The 14,686-nt window shown below is 36.6% G+C and overlaps 1 protein-coding gene across 4 annotated transcripts; it reads left to right on the top strand.

Moving 5' to 3' along the window:
* Nucleotides 1-2,635: 2,635 nt before the first annotated feature.
* LOC148872451 (uncharacterized) lies at nt 2,636-14,155 on the top strand. Of its 4 annotated transcripts, none has more exons than XM_088971098.1 (4): nt 2,636-3,320; nt 3,873-5,924; nt 6,020-6,068; nt 13,820-14,155. In XM_088971098.1, exons 2-3 carry the CDS (start codon nt 3,964-3,966, stop codon nt 6,024-6,026), a joined length of 1,968 nt encoding a protein of 655 aa, XP_088827224.1. In that variant the 5' UTR covers nt 2,636-3,320; nt 3,873-3,963; the 3' UTR covers nt 6,027-6,068; nt 13,820-14,155. The 4 variants fall into 4 exon arrangements, with proteins under 4 accessions (XP_088827224.1, XP_088827223.1, XP_088827225.1 ...); XM_088971097.1 differs by having other exon boundaries at nt 3,307-3,694; nt 6,021-6,068; XM_088971099.1 differs by lacking the exon at nt 2,636-3,320 and adding an exon at nt 3,329-3,467.
* Nucleotides 14,156-14,686: the final 531 nt, after the last annotated feature.

Below are 14,686 nucleotides of genomic sequence, written 5' to 3'. Positions count from 1 at the left end.
TATTATTTTTAAATGAAATCTTGATTGACTTTAAATAGTAAAAATAATTACAAAAGCTAACATTTTTATTAATTTCATTGATAATCAACCATTATATAGGAATAGCAACAGGGCGAGTTTGGTGCGGGGCACTCCATCCCTATCTCCACTTCGTAGTCAAAACACTCTACCCATCCCTGCCCTGTCCCTAGTGTCAAGCGGGTCCAGGGCAAGGCTCCCACTCCCTATTAGAAATAGGGACTATTAGAGTTTCCCTACCTTGTCCTCAATGTTGGGTGAATTTAGGGCAAGGCATTGACTCCTCATCAAGGATGGGGAATCCTCAAATTTTCCTCGCCCTGTAGTCAAGACACTCTACCCCATCCCTAGTGTCAAGAGGGTTAGGGCAAAGCATGCACTCCCCGTTAGGAATCATGAATCCTTGAATTTCCCCGTTTAGTCCTCAATGTCAAGCGAGTTCAAGGCAAGGCACCCACTCCTTAATAAGGATGGGAATTCTCAAATTTTCCTCACCCCATCTCTATTGTCAAGCGGGTTCAATGTGATGCACCCACTCCCCATCAACCCAATACTTAGTTTGATGACAAAAATGATTAAAAGGATATATTGAGTATCAACCACATGGTAAATTTTAAAAAATACACTAAATTGTCTTTAATTTTCAAAAATGTAATTTTATGAAAATTTATTACATTTGTGTAATTTGGAAAATTTATTCATACTTATTTTCAAATTGTTATTAAATAATTTACTTTCTTTTTAAATGGTTTACTTATAGAATTACACTAATTTATCTTATATTTTCTAATATAAAGTATTCAATAATTTCCTTTTCCAATATTATATTAGTTTATCTTAATAATTCGTGTAATTATTGGTTCAAATTACAAATTTCCCTTTCCCATACTCATTTATTTTTAATAATTTTCAATGAATTACAATGAAAATAATAATTTTCAATAATTTGCAATGAAAATAATAATTTTCAATAATTTACAATGAAAATTACATAATTTTTCAATTGTTTTCCAAAATCTACCAAATGTAATAATTTTAATTACACTAATTTATCTTTCATTTTCCAATATAAATTAATTAGTAATTTCATTTTTGAACATTATAATATTTTATTCCCTCATTTGCATTTGCTTATTAACTTGATAATAACAATAACTAAAATTTTATACTTTTTGATAATTGTTAAATATAATTCTCAATTTGATAGAAATTAGTTAAAGAGTTTTCAATTTCTATAAAATGTTGTTAATTAACATGAACATAACAATATGTACTCAAAATACTTTAAAATGTCATGATGAGTTAATCAATAACATTATTTATTAATTTTTGATAACTTACTAAATGTATTAATAAGAATATTTAATTTTTGGTAATTTACTAACCATATTTATTAACTTTTGGTAATAACACTATTTAATATTCATTGAATATGAGTTGGATTTGATGCCACTCAATCAGAGAAGGAGAGTTGGTGTTGAGAATAGTAGAAAGAGTTGGGATGACTTTTCTGTTGCTTCCACAGACGAGACTAATTAATGTCGCTCGATCTGCTCAGATTTGAGAAGGAGGGCGAGTTGTGAGCAAGCTCCACCTAGCTAGTTGCCTATGAGAGAGAGGATGTCAGGGTGCCCGAGTTGTGAGCCCAAGCGTAGGAACTCCAACAATCAAGTTAGTATTGAGTTGTATGAGAAAACTCTAAGCAGATAGCAAGTAAGCAAGATAGCCTTGTGTGAGTGTACCTTCTAGGAGCGAATGTCTTCACCTTTTATAGAGATGGAGGGTGATCCAAGCACCACCGAGATTCTCAAGAATAACGGTCCTCGATGGCCGGGATTGTAGGGATCTTGGGAGCGTCCTCCGAAGGAGATGCTCACCATTTCCCTAAGAGGCAGAGTGGTTCCTGCTGTCACTATTGGTCGTGCAACATGATTCTGAGGATCTCAGGGACACTAATTGTTCCGAAACGTAATCCACAAGCTTACATGGTAGCTCGACATTTTGAGGTTGAAGAGGTCAGAGAACCGTTATGATGCTTTGGCCCACGGGCACTCTGGAGTGATAATCGAGGTCTAGGTTGGTCTTTTCACATTGTCCTTGATGTTGCTTGAAGTTCTTGGGTAGACTATGGATTTGCTCCGAGGGCGGGTGAATCCCAACTTGCCATGTCATCTGGTCCCAACAAAGCGTGGGGGCATAGGTGGCATTATGTGATGGGTGTGCCGATTTTATCCAATAACAAAATTGGATATTAATCATATTTAACTATTTCATTAATTAATATGAATATTTTACATGAGAGAAAGCAGATATAGATTGGAGAGAGAGATTTTAGAAATTGATTGGGGAGTGGGGTAATATGATATGCTCTTAATGGCTTATATGAGATATTTTAAGAGAGAGATTCTAAGAATATTTTTAGGTAATTGAGTCTCGAATGATGACATGACTTAATGAGAGTGGTGGGAATAGGAGAGGAGAGATAGTCAAATAGATGAAAGGTGACGTAAACTTTCTATATATATATATATATATTGATGGATAGATAAATAAATAGATAGATTCATATTTCTTCCAAACTAAGCCTTTATAAAAACTGGTCTTTTTTCAATTGGTTTCAACCAAATGTGATTCTCATCCGTAAAATCACGAGATACAATCATGGAATCACTCCACGGTAGCGATGCAAAACAGGGCCTTAATATTGCCTTAATGCCTTTCCTATTCTATATTTGTATTCTTATACAGAAATTTCATAATAACAAGGATGTCCCTTATTTGAAATCCGGTCAGGTCATACTTCTTGCTTAGCTTAGGGCTTTATCAATTCATCTTGATCATCTCCATCCAAAAATACAAGTATGATGAAAATTATATAAAATAATACAAAATATGAAGTCTGCATATTTGCATTTTTACTCTATCCAAATGGAGCCTTATTTGAAATCCCGCCAGGACTCTATGAATTCATACTTCCTCGCTTAGCTAGCTTAGGGCTTAATCAATTCATCTTCATCCTCTCCAAAAGAATGCCCCGTAATCGGTTAATCCCGCCAGGACTCTATAAATTCTTACTTCCTTGCTTAGCTTAGGGCTTTATCAATTCATCTACATCCCCTCCAAAAGGAACACAGAACGTTACTGCTACAGACTGCCGATCAAATCAAGCCTTGCCACGTGTTGTTCCTCTGCGACTTCCCGCTCTTTTTCCGTAGCTGACATGGCGTGCTTTGGGTTCCTTACAGCACATTCCCACATCAGAACCCAACTACGCAGTGATGCAAATCTGCAGCTGTCCGTAGGTACTCAGCAGAACCCTATTTTTCATTTCTTGTTTACTTATTGATTGCTGAAAGCTAGGGTTTCTTGCCGATCTATTGTTCATTTTTATTGTTTTTCTTTTTAAAGGGAAGCTTGATTACGATCAAAGAATCAATTGTTTCTTTCGGGTATAGGTTTTCCTGAATGTTACAGTTTATTCTGGAGCGTTCTAGCTTAGAGTGTGGTGGATTCAGAAAATTAGAATCTTCGATCATGGGTTTATGTTGTTGTTTTCTTAGGATTTCTTGGGCTCAACTGCATATCTTAGTATTATATTGAACTTAATCAACAAGATCATCTATTTCTCGGGGTAGCTTTGAAAGGTATTTAGCGCTCCAACAAGGGGGTTTTGCAGGTTCGGGTTTTTTCTGTAGGAGTGAGTTTGTGGATTTTCTAAACATTAAGGGTTTAGGGCTTTGACGTTTTTGTAGTTTGGAAGATCTCTGATTTTTTTTTACCGAGTTTCTGAGTTCTAAGTGTTGTCTTGATGTAATCTTATGGTATTTTCTTTTTGCATTTTTTGGGCTTTGCAGGATTGAGGATTTATCTACTTTTCTTTGTTGGGGCCATGTGGAAGATTACTGAAAGATAAGATTTAAAGTTTGATCAGCCTAGATTTTGAATATGGAGGATAAGGTTTCAACTAAGAAATATAGGAAGAAAAAAGGGAGATCAGTAGTTGAGACGGAAGTTGGTGGTAAAAACACAGCAAAAGTTGCAGATGCTAATGAACATGAAAATATACTCATTGAGCAACGGAAAAGTGGCAATGAAGTCACAAGGGATGTAGATAGAAAGAAGAGTCCTGGTGATAGGCTCAATGAGAAAAATGCAGCTACGAATACCAAGGAAGAGAGTGATTTGGGTTTTGCAGGTGATGATGTAAAGGGTGAAAATACCATAAAGGGAGATAATGGGGGCAAAGTGAGAGGTAGAGATGTAGCTAAGGAGACCAAGGGAAAGAAGTCCATGTCAAAAAGTAGCAAAGTAATGGGTAATGTTATGGTTAGGAAGGGTGAGAATTCTGGCGAGGGAGATGTGCCTGAGGTGGAGAATGTGGAGACAGGCAGGACCCTACCAAGGAGACACAAACGAGGTGCAGATGCGGAAATAGCATTGACGTTCTTGTTGTCATCAGAGAAAGGCACATCTAGGTTAAGACCTAGGAAGGATATTCCATCCTTTCGGAAAGTTGTGTTAAGTGAGAATGATTATGACAGGATTGTTGGGAAGAGAGTGAAGATCTTCTGGTCTGGCTCAAGGAAATGGTTTGTTGGGCGCATCAAATCATTTGATACTGAGAAGAAGCTTCACAAGATTTTCTATGATGATGGCGACAAGGAAGAACTGGATTTGAAGAAAGAGAAGTTTGAGCTTGAGGTTTTACCAAGTGAGGCTTTCCCCATATATTCCAAAATGGAACTCAATCCTGAGAAGAAAGAAATAGGTTTAGATGGTGGTAGGATCACTGAGGTGACAACAAAGAGAGGGCCTAAGGTTGATGATGCTAAACCTGTAAAGCATGCACAGAAGAAGCAAAAAACAGTGTCAAAGCCTGAAAAATGGCATTTGGAGCTGCAGAGTGGAGAAGGTACTGAGGCTGATAAGGTGGAGAATCTGATTACAGATATGGAGGTGGATTCACTTACCAAAAAAGTTGAGGAGAATGAAATACCTGGTGAAATCAATAATTTAGAGAAAGATGTGGGTATTAGTAGTTGCGAAGATAATGATGGGGCTAAACTACCGAAAAGGCTTGTTAACATGAAGAAAAAGATGGCATCAAAGTCTGCAAAAGGCAAGGGTTCAAAAGCAAAGGGTAGAAAAGCTACTGGGAAGGAGGTGGGGAAGCTGGAGACCAATATGACTATACCAGAGGAAGAAGATGAGAAATCAGTTAGAGGTGAAATCAATGCAGAAAATCCTGGAGAAAATGATTCCCAGAAAAATCACAATGAAGTTGTCTCCACTTCAGAAGTACCATCTGAGATAGTCAGTGAAACATCTGATGAAGCAAAACCATCTAATCCAAGAATTAGTCCCGAGGAGAAAGGTTCAAATGGAGATGAGGTAAGTGGGGACATTGTGAGGGAGGATTTGCTTAAAGTAGGTGATACTGAACCATTGAAAAAGCAGGCAAATACAAAGAAAAAATTGGGAGCAAAGGCAGCAAAAAGGGGTGGTTTGGGTAGAAAGAATACTGACAATAAGAAGTTGATAGATCTCGTGGATATGGATCCTAATGTACTTCCTGAAAAAGCTGAGGACAAAGCTGTAAGTGATAAAATTAATGTGGAAGGTGAAGGAACTGAGGTTGTTAATTTTGGGAAAGGTTGTCATGATCTTTCACAACGAGCAAGTCATAAAGCCAGTAAAATATCTGATGAATTACCAAGTGCCAAAGGAGAAATGCTTACTGTGGGAAAAAATCCTGAAATTATGAAGCAGAAGATTGAGAATGGTGAAGTTCGAGATAAAGAAGAGTCAAAAGAGAAGAATACCTTGGCAGAGCTAGAGCTGAATGCTCAGGCTACACATCTGCCAGAAATTGTTGTCAGAAAGGGTCGAGCAAAGATTAAAAAAAAGTGAGTATGGTTATTTGGAAAATTTCTTGTTGATTTGGAATTGGAATTTGTGCTTTTATACTTGATGCTCATGGTTGCATGGGCATGTTGGACAGAAAATGAAGTGCCGATTATGTAAATGGAAACTCTTCCTGTCTTAAATAGGTATGCCTCTGTAGTTTACTCAAGAGTTTAATATATTAATTAATTTTTGTCACTTTGTTAGAATATTTGTTTTCCTACCATAGTTATTAGTTATAATTATTGCCATGTTGACCACAGCAATAGTAAGGTGGAGGATCAGACTATTCTTGGGGTTATTAATTGATTGCATAATTTGATTTAATTTTCTTATCATCACTTGCTTGCTTGAATTGAGGGTGTTGCTTTTGCAATTATTTTGTAAGGTTTGGCCTTTTATATGAGCTTTTGTCATTAAGTCTGCTTTGATACTGTTTGTTAGTTCATTGCATTAGTTTATGGTAAGAAAACCTGGTCATTGAGTGGGCTGACCTCATGGTAAGGTGTTGCCACTTTACTGAATATTAAAGACATTAATACTTGGTCACTTACTTCCTGATAGAACCTATCTTAAAATATGGGTGGCTATTCACTATAGGCTTCAATATGTATCCCTTTTTTAACTAAAAATTGAAAAAGAATCTTGCTGATTTAGTGCAAATATACCATTATGGTAAGGTTCGATTTGAAATAAACATCAACAATCATTTAGTGATTAAGAAAACAAACTTTTTACTAAAATTTATTATTTAAATTTCAGTTAGCAGTGCATGTGCATGTAATGTATTCAAGAGTAATAATTAATTAAAACCAGAAAAAAGATGACAAATAACATTGTAAGGAAAAAGTACAAAATCTTTTAATTCTTACTCTGCTTTCCTTTTTATTTTCTTCACTTGTAGATCTATTAAAATATAGTTACTTATCTCTAAATACAATAGGTGACCAAGCAGTTAGTAGCAACCCCGAAGGGTTGTCCAAAGAATCTCAGCAGCTCCTTAGATGGGATTTGGTGGACTTTAGTTCTTAAAGGGGAAAGGGTGAATAAGAATTGAAAGAGTATCAAAGAATACAAAGAAGAGAAAGGATGAGTAGGGGGGAATTTGTAAGCATGGTTAGGTTGTGGCAGTGAGGAATTTTGGCTGGCATAGTTTTCAAGGCGCCAAGGTGAGGCTGGGCAACAGGGGGCGCCTTGTTGCCTAGTCGCCTAGGCGTCTCCTAGCGATGGATTTTGTTAAGTAAAAAATGTATATCCTAGGGTCGTTCCCTAGGTTCCATAACCCTATTTCCTTAATAATTATCCATAATTTTCATAAGAATTGTATAAACTTCATATTAAAGTATAGAAAATCAACATATCCATGAGAAGAAAGTGTAGAAAGAAAAGAAAATTCAAAAAATATAGGGGCTGTATCCCTATTTTTGTTAAAGGAAGAAAGGAAAAGGTGGAAGAAGAAGACTGATTGGTGATTAGGTGAGGTGAGCCTCTTGTCACCTAGGTTTGCCTTGACAACTATGTTGGCTGGTTGCGGGGAAGCAAGCACCTCGGTGCCAGCACCTGGGTGATGGATTTTGAAAAAGAATAACCCTTAATAGGGTAACTTCCTAGGTTTAATAGCCAGCAATTATCTTGTACTAATAATAACAAATAATCTTCATCAATTACAAACTTAATATCAAAACAGAGGAAGTATTTTGCATTTCATGAAGGCTTACAAAACAAAACAAAAAAATAGAAAGAGGCTATACACCTCCATTGTTGTGTTTCCAGAAACATAGAAGACATATAGAACCAGGATGTCAAGAAAGTGCAGTTTGATTGACTTAATGATAGGAAAGTAGGTTGAGTTTGAGGAGGAACTTACTGCTCTGTTAGCATCGCTGGTAGATTTGTTGACTCTGTTCTGATGTGAGAAAGACAGGTTTGTTAACTCTGATCCGGAATTTGCTAGGAGATATCCAAAATTCCAGAGATACATTTGGTGCCCACGTTGATATCCCTGTGTTTTGCTGGAGTGAATTTTGATCTAAGTTTAGTGGTCGAGGATTCCTATATGCTAAGGTAGGTAAATAACCTGTCTCGGTAGATGGAGGATGGTAGCAAGTTTTCATTGACTTCTGTGTTGGAGGAAGGGAAGACGAACAGACAAGCTGGGGAGGGAGCGAAGGAGGTTGAAGATGAGGGTAATTTTGGCATTAAAGATAAAATTAATGTTTGTAAGGCTGATTTGGTGGATGTGGGGCTCTTTGAAATTGGAAAGTGTAGGACCTAGAAGATGAGGGTAATTTGGCTAAGGGGGTAGTTAATGAGGGACACGTGGAAGGCCAAGAGAAGTAGAATTTGGGGTTTGATAGGAGAGAAGAAGAGTCTCCAAATTCGAACGTAGAGAAGCAGGCTAGGAACATGGTTTTAAGGTAGAGTGCAGTCCACCACATCACGGATTCCAAATCCATTATTAGGAAGGAGTGCATGCGGTTGGATCTCTTAAGGATGATTAAAAGGAATTCTTTTATTTGCAAACGTCCAAAAGTGAAAAAATGTCGGTTCTCAAAATCGTCTTTTTCAGGTAAGGAACAAAGGGGGAAGGATGAAATTTGGGAATGGGTGATCATTAGATATGACAAAAGAGAGAAGAAGAAGGGCATCAAGAAGTCTAAGGCGGAGAGTGTTGAAAGTGAAGTTGTTCGAAGAGCTGTTCCTGACTATCATATTCCAGTATGCTACAATTGTAACAAGATTGATGTTTCGATTTCTGGAGTGGTGAGTCAGAAGGCGACTGATGCTGTATCGACTTGGGTTGTTTTCTCTCCTGAGGAGGAATCTCTAGCTAGCGATTCCAGGAGATTCTTAATGGAGCAAAGGATAGGTTGGGGGAGAGGACAAAGGAAGTTTTGATTGGTGATGCTGAATCTGGAAGGGTTTTAGGAGAGGATGATTGGAGGAAATGAGGATAATGATGTGGTTGCTTGGTGAATCTTTCCAGGTAGAATGCTTTGATTCCATTAGCAGTCCCTTTGAGGAAGTGGTGATTGGAACGCTAGGTGTGGATTTAGGTAGGAGTGTGTCAGAGAATGATGTGGTCACAGAGGTGGCTCTCAAGAAATCTTGTGGAGCAAGGAATACATACATTGTTCACATCCAAGGTCTTTTCTCACCTGAAACTTTGGTTGGTGGGGGCAAGACCTACAAAAAATTACAAAAAGGTTTATAAGAGGGGAGGGGAGGGGGAACTCTTTGGGAGCCACTCTGTGGACTAGAAGAGGTAAGGTCATGTGGAAATGTGTCAGGGCAGCCACTCTGTGGACTCTTTGGGAAGAAAGGAATGCAAGAATTTTCTTAGAGAAGGAAAGAGGGTTAGATGAAATGAAGGATTGTATCCTAACAAGAGCAATCCATTGGCTGAAAACTGTGGATATCTCATCAAAAAAGTAAAGTGGTTAAACCAGTAATATGAGAGTTGAGGTAAAATGGGTTAGTAGGTCTGCTAATTCTTTGGCTGATGCTTTAGCCAAACAGGGAGTTTCTAGGGAAGATATTTTTTGTGTTTCTATGCAAGTTGTTATTAATTTGGAAATCTGTACTTAACTAGCCCGGAGAGGTTGCAACTCGTACCTTTCCTTGAGGACTTTGTACTATTGTCTATTGCTGTTTTGTAAAATCATTTCAATTATCAAAAAAAAGAGGGGAGGGGAGGGGGGAGACAACAGTGCTAACGTTTGTAGATGTTGGAGAGGTGGACTTTCAAGTTAATAACAGTTCGGTCTCTTAGATAGGTTCATGTCAGCATGAAAAAGAAAATGGAATTGTTTCTAGTTCTGAAGCGAGAGATCCTGATAGAAGTCTGAATGATTGAGAAATTTGGAAAGCTTTCTATAGAGAAGATTGTTGAGAAAAATGTCAAGGTTGGCAAAAGTGTTGGCTTGTTTTTTTTTTGGGGGGGGGAGGGGAGGAGTTTGCTAGTAAAGCCTTTGAGGAGTTTGAGAGGAGGGAAGAAAGTGGCAAGTGGGGAGGGAGGAGAGATGTGGGATGAGAACATTGACGGAGATGAGGAAGTGTTTGAATGGGAGGATTAAGAGTTGGTTGCCTGGGCCCTATGTGTTCTCGAAGCTCATGGAGGCAGGTGGAGGTGTCCGAAATTGGTGCTTTTGGTTCTTCGTTTTGTTGTGTCTTTAGTCTTGTGTTGTTGGTTGTAAGTTAGTTGTCTTGTTATCTTTCAGGTGATTTCTTATCACCTTTTTGTATTCTTTTTGTCTTTTAATGAATTTCTGTTTTTCAAAAGGGAAACCCTTAGGTGCTCGGTTGCATAGGCATTGCCAATGTTTTAAAAGCACAAGGTGCCAATAAAATTACAAAGGGCTTTTTGCACCTGAAGCACCAGGCGCAAGGCAACTGCATGCCTTTCTGAAAAAAAAATAAAAAAGTGCAATAACATGCCAAATAATTCAAAATAAATCAATAAAATATAAACAATACTATTAATTAAAAATATGTAAACATTAATTTTGAACTAAATATTTTAAAAAGCCTATTAGCTCAAATTAACATATAAAACATATTTAAAGTGAAAATGCAAAAATAACTTATAAAACATATTCAAGAATGTCAAACTTTCAATCTCTTTATTTCTTTCCCAATCACATTATTTCAAATAGCTAATGCCATGTTAAATATCTTTCATTCCTAATTTTATGAGCCATCTTTGTACCAAGCCCCTTGAAACAAGTCTCTCTCTCTCTCTCTGTGTATATATATATATAATTTAAAAATGGCCAAAAAGGTGTGGCTAAGCACAAGATATTCTGCTATCATAGACCCAGTCCCTGATCAACCCAAAAGAACTATTAATTACAACCTCTACAATACTCTTTTTATGCTAATAAATCCAAGATTTTTTAAGCCATATAGACCAAAAAGAAGCCAAAGGGACAACAGCCGAAATTTCTCTAACTCTCTTACTCACATTCTGAACATGCCACCCATGCAAGAGATTTTTTATGCTAATGAATCCAATAATTTTAATTATGGTTCATTATCTTTTAAAAAAATGTTTGTATCAAGAATGAATGAACATTAGCAAAAGAGGGATTCTTGGAGCTTTAGTAAGCAAGCAAAGCAACTGAGTTCCATTTTGTTCCACTCTTTATCATTAATTTTGTGCTATAAGTTAATATATTAGAGATATAGAGAGCTTGTCTACATGACCTACTCTATGTCAATTTTGAGCATTCATCAAATTGGCTGTGATGGATCCTGTAGTTTACATCAACCCTGGGTTGGAGTTTTGTTCAATTAATGATATCTCTCTACTTATTAATCAAAAAATTTCTCTTAAAGAACTTATCTAGGACATGCTTTCATGTCATTTGATCTCAAATTTTTACATGAATTTAGTATGAGGAATACAAGAACTCCCTTTTTAGCTCTAACCTAACTTGCATAGGTCATGTAAGTAAGCTTGCTATTTGACTGGACAAGGGTCTATATTCATAGTTTCCATATTTTCTATGTTATCATACTTCCTCACATCCCGGTGATGCAATATTTAGTAATCTGAACTTTGCATGAAATTTTTAAGGACTGGTGCTCCCATTGCAAGCTTATTGCAGAGGTTGAGGAACCATGATTTCATGCCAGGTTGATAGTAGGCACTCTGAGGGATTTTGTGGATGTTAAATCTCAAATATTTGTTGGTTGCTGAACATGTGTATTGGCCTTGGGCAATATCATCTTATTTTACTGTACTTGCACATTCCCAATGAGGAAATATTTAGTAATCTGAAACTTTGTATGAAATTTGAAAGATTGGTGCTCCCTCTGCAAGTTTATTGTGGAGGTTGAGGAACCGTGATTTCATGCCAGGTTGATAATAGGCATTCTGAGGGATATTTTGGACATCAGATCTGGATTTCTCTGATTACTGAGCAGTTATTTTGCTTTGAGTGGAAGATGGCAGTATGAATGTTCACTCTAGCTGTTTAGCGTAGTAACTGCTATTAATATTTCTGCAGTCTTTATCTTGGTTCTTGTGGTGCTCCTCAGGCACTTCCATCTTTCCACAAGTGAGTTGCCTTCAGTGGCATGGTGTGTTGTTATAACTAGGGCTTATTCTCGTCATTTTGAAATTATGTTTTTTCTCTATTCTTTTCATTTTATTGTGCATATACATAAAGTTGTGTTTCTATGTTGTTTAAGTTTCTCTATTTTGAGTCAAATTTCTTTGTAAGCATAAAATGAAGGTGTAGTTAATGAAGCTGGGGGTGGGGTTCAGTCCTAATTGGAAATGAATAAGCTATACACTGTAAGCTCTTTATTTTATAGGATGGAATGACTTAACTGAATGTATCTTTTGCATCCTGATGCTGCTCTTGCGTAAATTTTGTGACAATATCAGATGTGAGTTTGTTCCATTAAATTAATAGAATAGTTCCTTCATTTATTCTTAAATCTGTTAAGATATATTCTCATATTCTGTTTTCTATCCATTGATTATTATTGTTTATTGCCTAGCAACCATTGCATTACAACATAATTTAGATTTTTTGATTTGTCAAGGGTGTGTTTGATAAGTTTGTAGCTGAAGATATTTGGTCTGCAGAAGACCAAGATATGTCTTTCTGTGTTTGAAAAGAGATCTTCCACATATCTTTGGGTTTTTGGCCCCATGGTTCTAAGTATCGATATGCTCAATATGCAAAAATTTTAGTATTGGAATGAGGATGTGGAAGTACAATAATGAAAGGAAGAAATTCAGATGGTTAACTAGAGACATGGAAGTAAGGACAGGGTGGGTCAAGCAGAGTACAAATGCCATAGCAGAGTCGTTAGCTAAGCAAGGGGTGGAGAGAGATTCATTGTTTTGGGCACTATTGTAAGGGATTGGGGTTTTGTGGGGAGAGATAAGAGTTTTTATCTCATGAACTTAATCTGTTTTAACAGTCTGTAATTACCACTTTCTTCTCAGTTTAATAAAATTGATATTGATAAAAAACAATTAGTATTGGATGTTTCAAATGAACAATATACTTGAATCAGAAAGTAATTAGGGTTCAAGAATTGAATCGGGACATCTCCAGGAAGGGTATTAACCTTTAAAAGTGGTCAGATGTCCTGATTCCCCGTCTTTGGTGTTTCGGTGAGCCAAAGATATGATATGATATGTCCTATATGGGGCCTATCATGTCGTTGTTTTGAACCTTTTTTTGACCCTAAAACTGTTGAAAGATCCATTTTGGAAGAATGATTCCAAGCTTTCATGATCTTTGATAAATAAGCTTCCTATATATCAAACAAAGGGCAGAGAATGAGAGAAGAGCCCTTGACCACTGAGATGTGCAGTCTGTGTTTGCCAAAGAATGGTCTTTTGTGAAAAATAAGACCAGTCTGTGTTTGCCAAAGAAAGTTTTATCACAGTTCCCCAGTTTCTCAAAATATGGGATTGTTTGAAGATTTTCCGCAAAGCTTTGCCAAATGGTATTTAAGTCAACCAGCCTCTTTTATCTCTGGCAGAAGGCATAACCTTAATAATAAATGCATTTTTTATAACAGTAAACCCTAAAAGTACATTAGACTATATTGAATCCTGTGTTGGATCTAAAACTAGAGCCTCATTTGTTTTGCTGTTAGTCACCTAGGCCATAAGGCATTTTCTGGTTTGTGCTCTTATATTATCTTTTTGCATACATGTTCGGTGCCTTCTTATGGTAGGAAAATGGGAAGGCAGAGACAACTTATCATATATTTTATACTATATTACTATGCTCTATGTTAGCTGTTGTTCATTACTTGTTTATTTGGATTCTTGCTGCAATATATTGTTTCTTGGATTCAATGTGCTGTAACCATTTTTTTTTTGTCTGGATTAATCTTACTCCTCGTTATGATGTTATATATACAGGTGGGCCTGTTTGGTGCATTGAGGTGGTGGATGAAAACTACTTAACAAGAAACATGGTCGTGGGACTGTCTAAATTTACACAGAAATGGTAGATTTGAATAGTTTCAACTTCTAAAGAGCCTTTCCCTTTGAATTGAGTCCTCGATGATTTAAAACCACACCAAAATTTGTATATCTGTTTGCTATTAAATTTTTCCTCTCTCTTAAAAACCCTATCTTAAACTTTCATGGCTTCCTAATTTGTGATCTTCATAGTTTACAGTTAGATGCCCTGTTATCTAAAACCAATTTGACCAAGAAAATGAATTTTAGTGTAAAAATATATTTTCGTGAAAACCATGGATCAAAGTAACTTGATTTGAGATTCCCGATACACTAAATGAAATATAAATGCACATTTTCATGAGTTAGGGCCCGTTTGGCTTGCGGGAATAGGGGTTTGGAATCAGAAGCATAACGAGCCACTCATTCCGATTCTAACTGTTTGGTTGTCTGGAATCATAATCCCATTTCTATTCTTAGTGGAATGGCATTTCTCCGTTCCTCCTAGGGAATGAGTGAAATTTCATCCTGCTGATTTTAATTCCCTTTCTGATTTCTGTATGAGCTAAGCAAATTATGGGAATAGATCATTTCGATTTTGATTCCAATTCAGATTATGATTTGAATTCCAATTCTGATTGACTATAAACTTAATGGACCCTTGATACCTATCATATATCTGTTTTGTTTTGCAAATAGTTGATACCCGAAACATTCTCATTTGTTGAACCTTTGACACATTTGACTTGTGAAAAAATCAGTCTATAGAGCGTGTTGATACCAATGTTTTAAAAACTAATCTGGAATTAGAATTGCTTTGGCCAC

Source organism: Nelumbo lutea, chromosome 2 (genome assembly GCF_056320005.1).
Source record: "Nelumbo lutea isolate HS-2025 chromosome 2, American lotus-T2T, whole genome shotgun sequence".
Lineage (NCBI taxonomy): Eukaryota > Viridiplantae > Streptophyta > Magnoliopsida > Proteales > Nelumbonaceae > Nelumbo > Nelumbo lutea.
Note: the sequence above shows the minus strand (reverse complement) of the source record. Positions and strands in the feature narration are given on the sequence as shown.

Excerpts from the sequence above, each read along its gene's own strand:
- LOC148872451 (XM_088971097.1), top strand. The coding sequence starts at position 3,964 with ATGGAGGATAAGGTTTCAACTAAGAAATATAGGAAGAAAAAAGGGAGA. Across the intron at positions 5,925-6,020 it reads CGAGCAAAGATTAAAAAAAA|AAATGAAGTGCCGATTATGT; the intron begins GTGAGTATGGTT and ends ATGTTGGACAGA.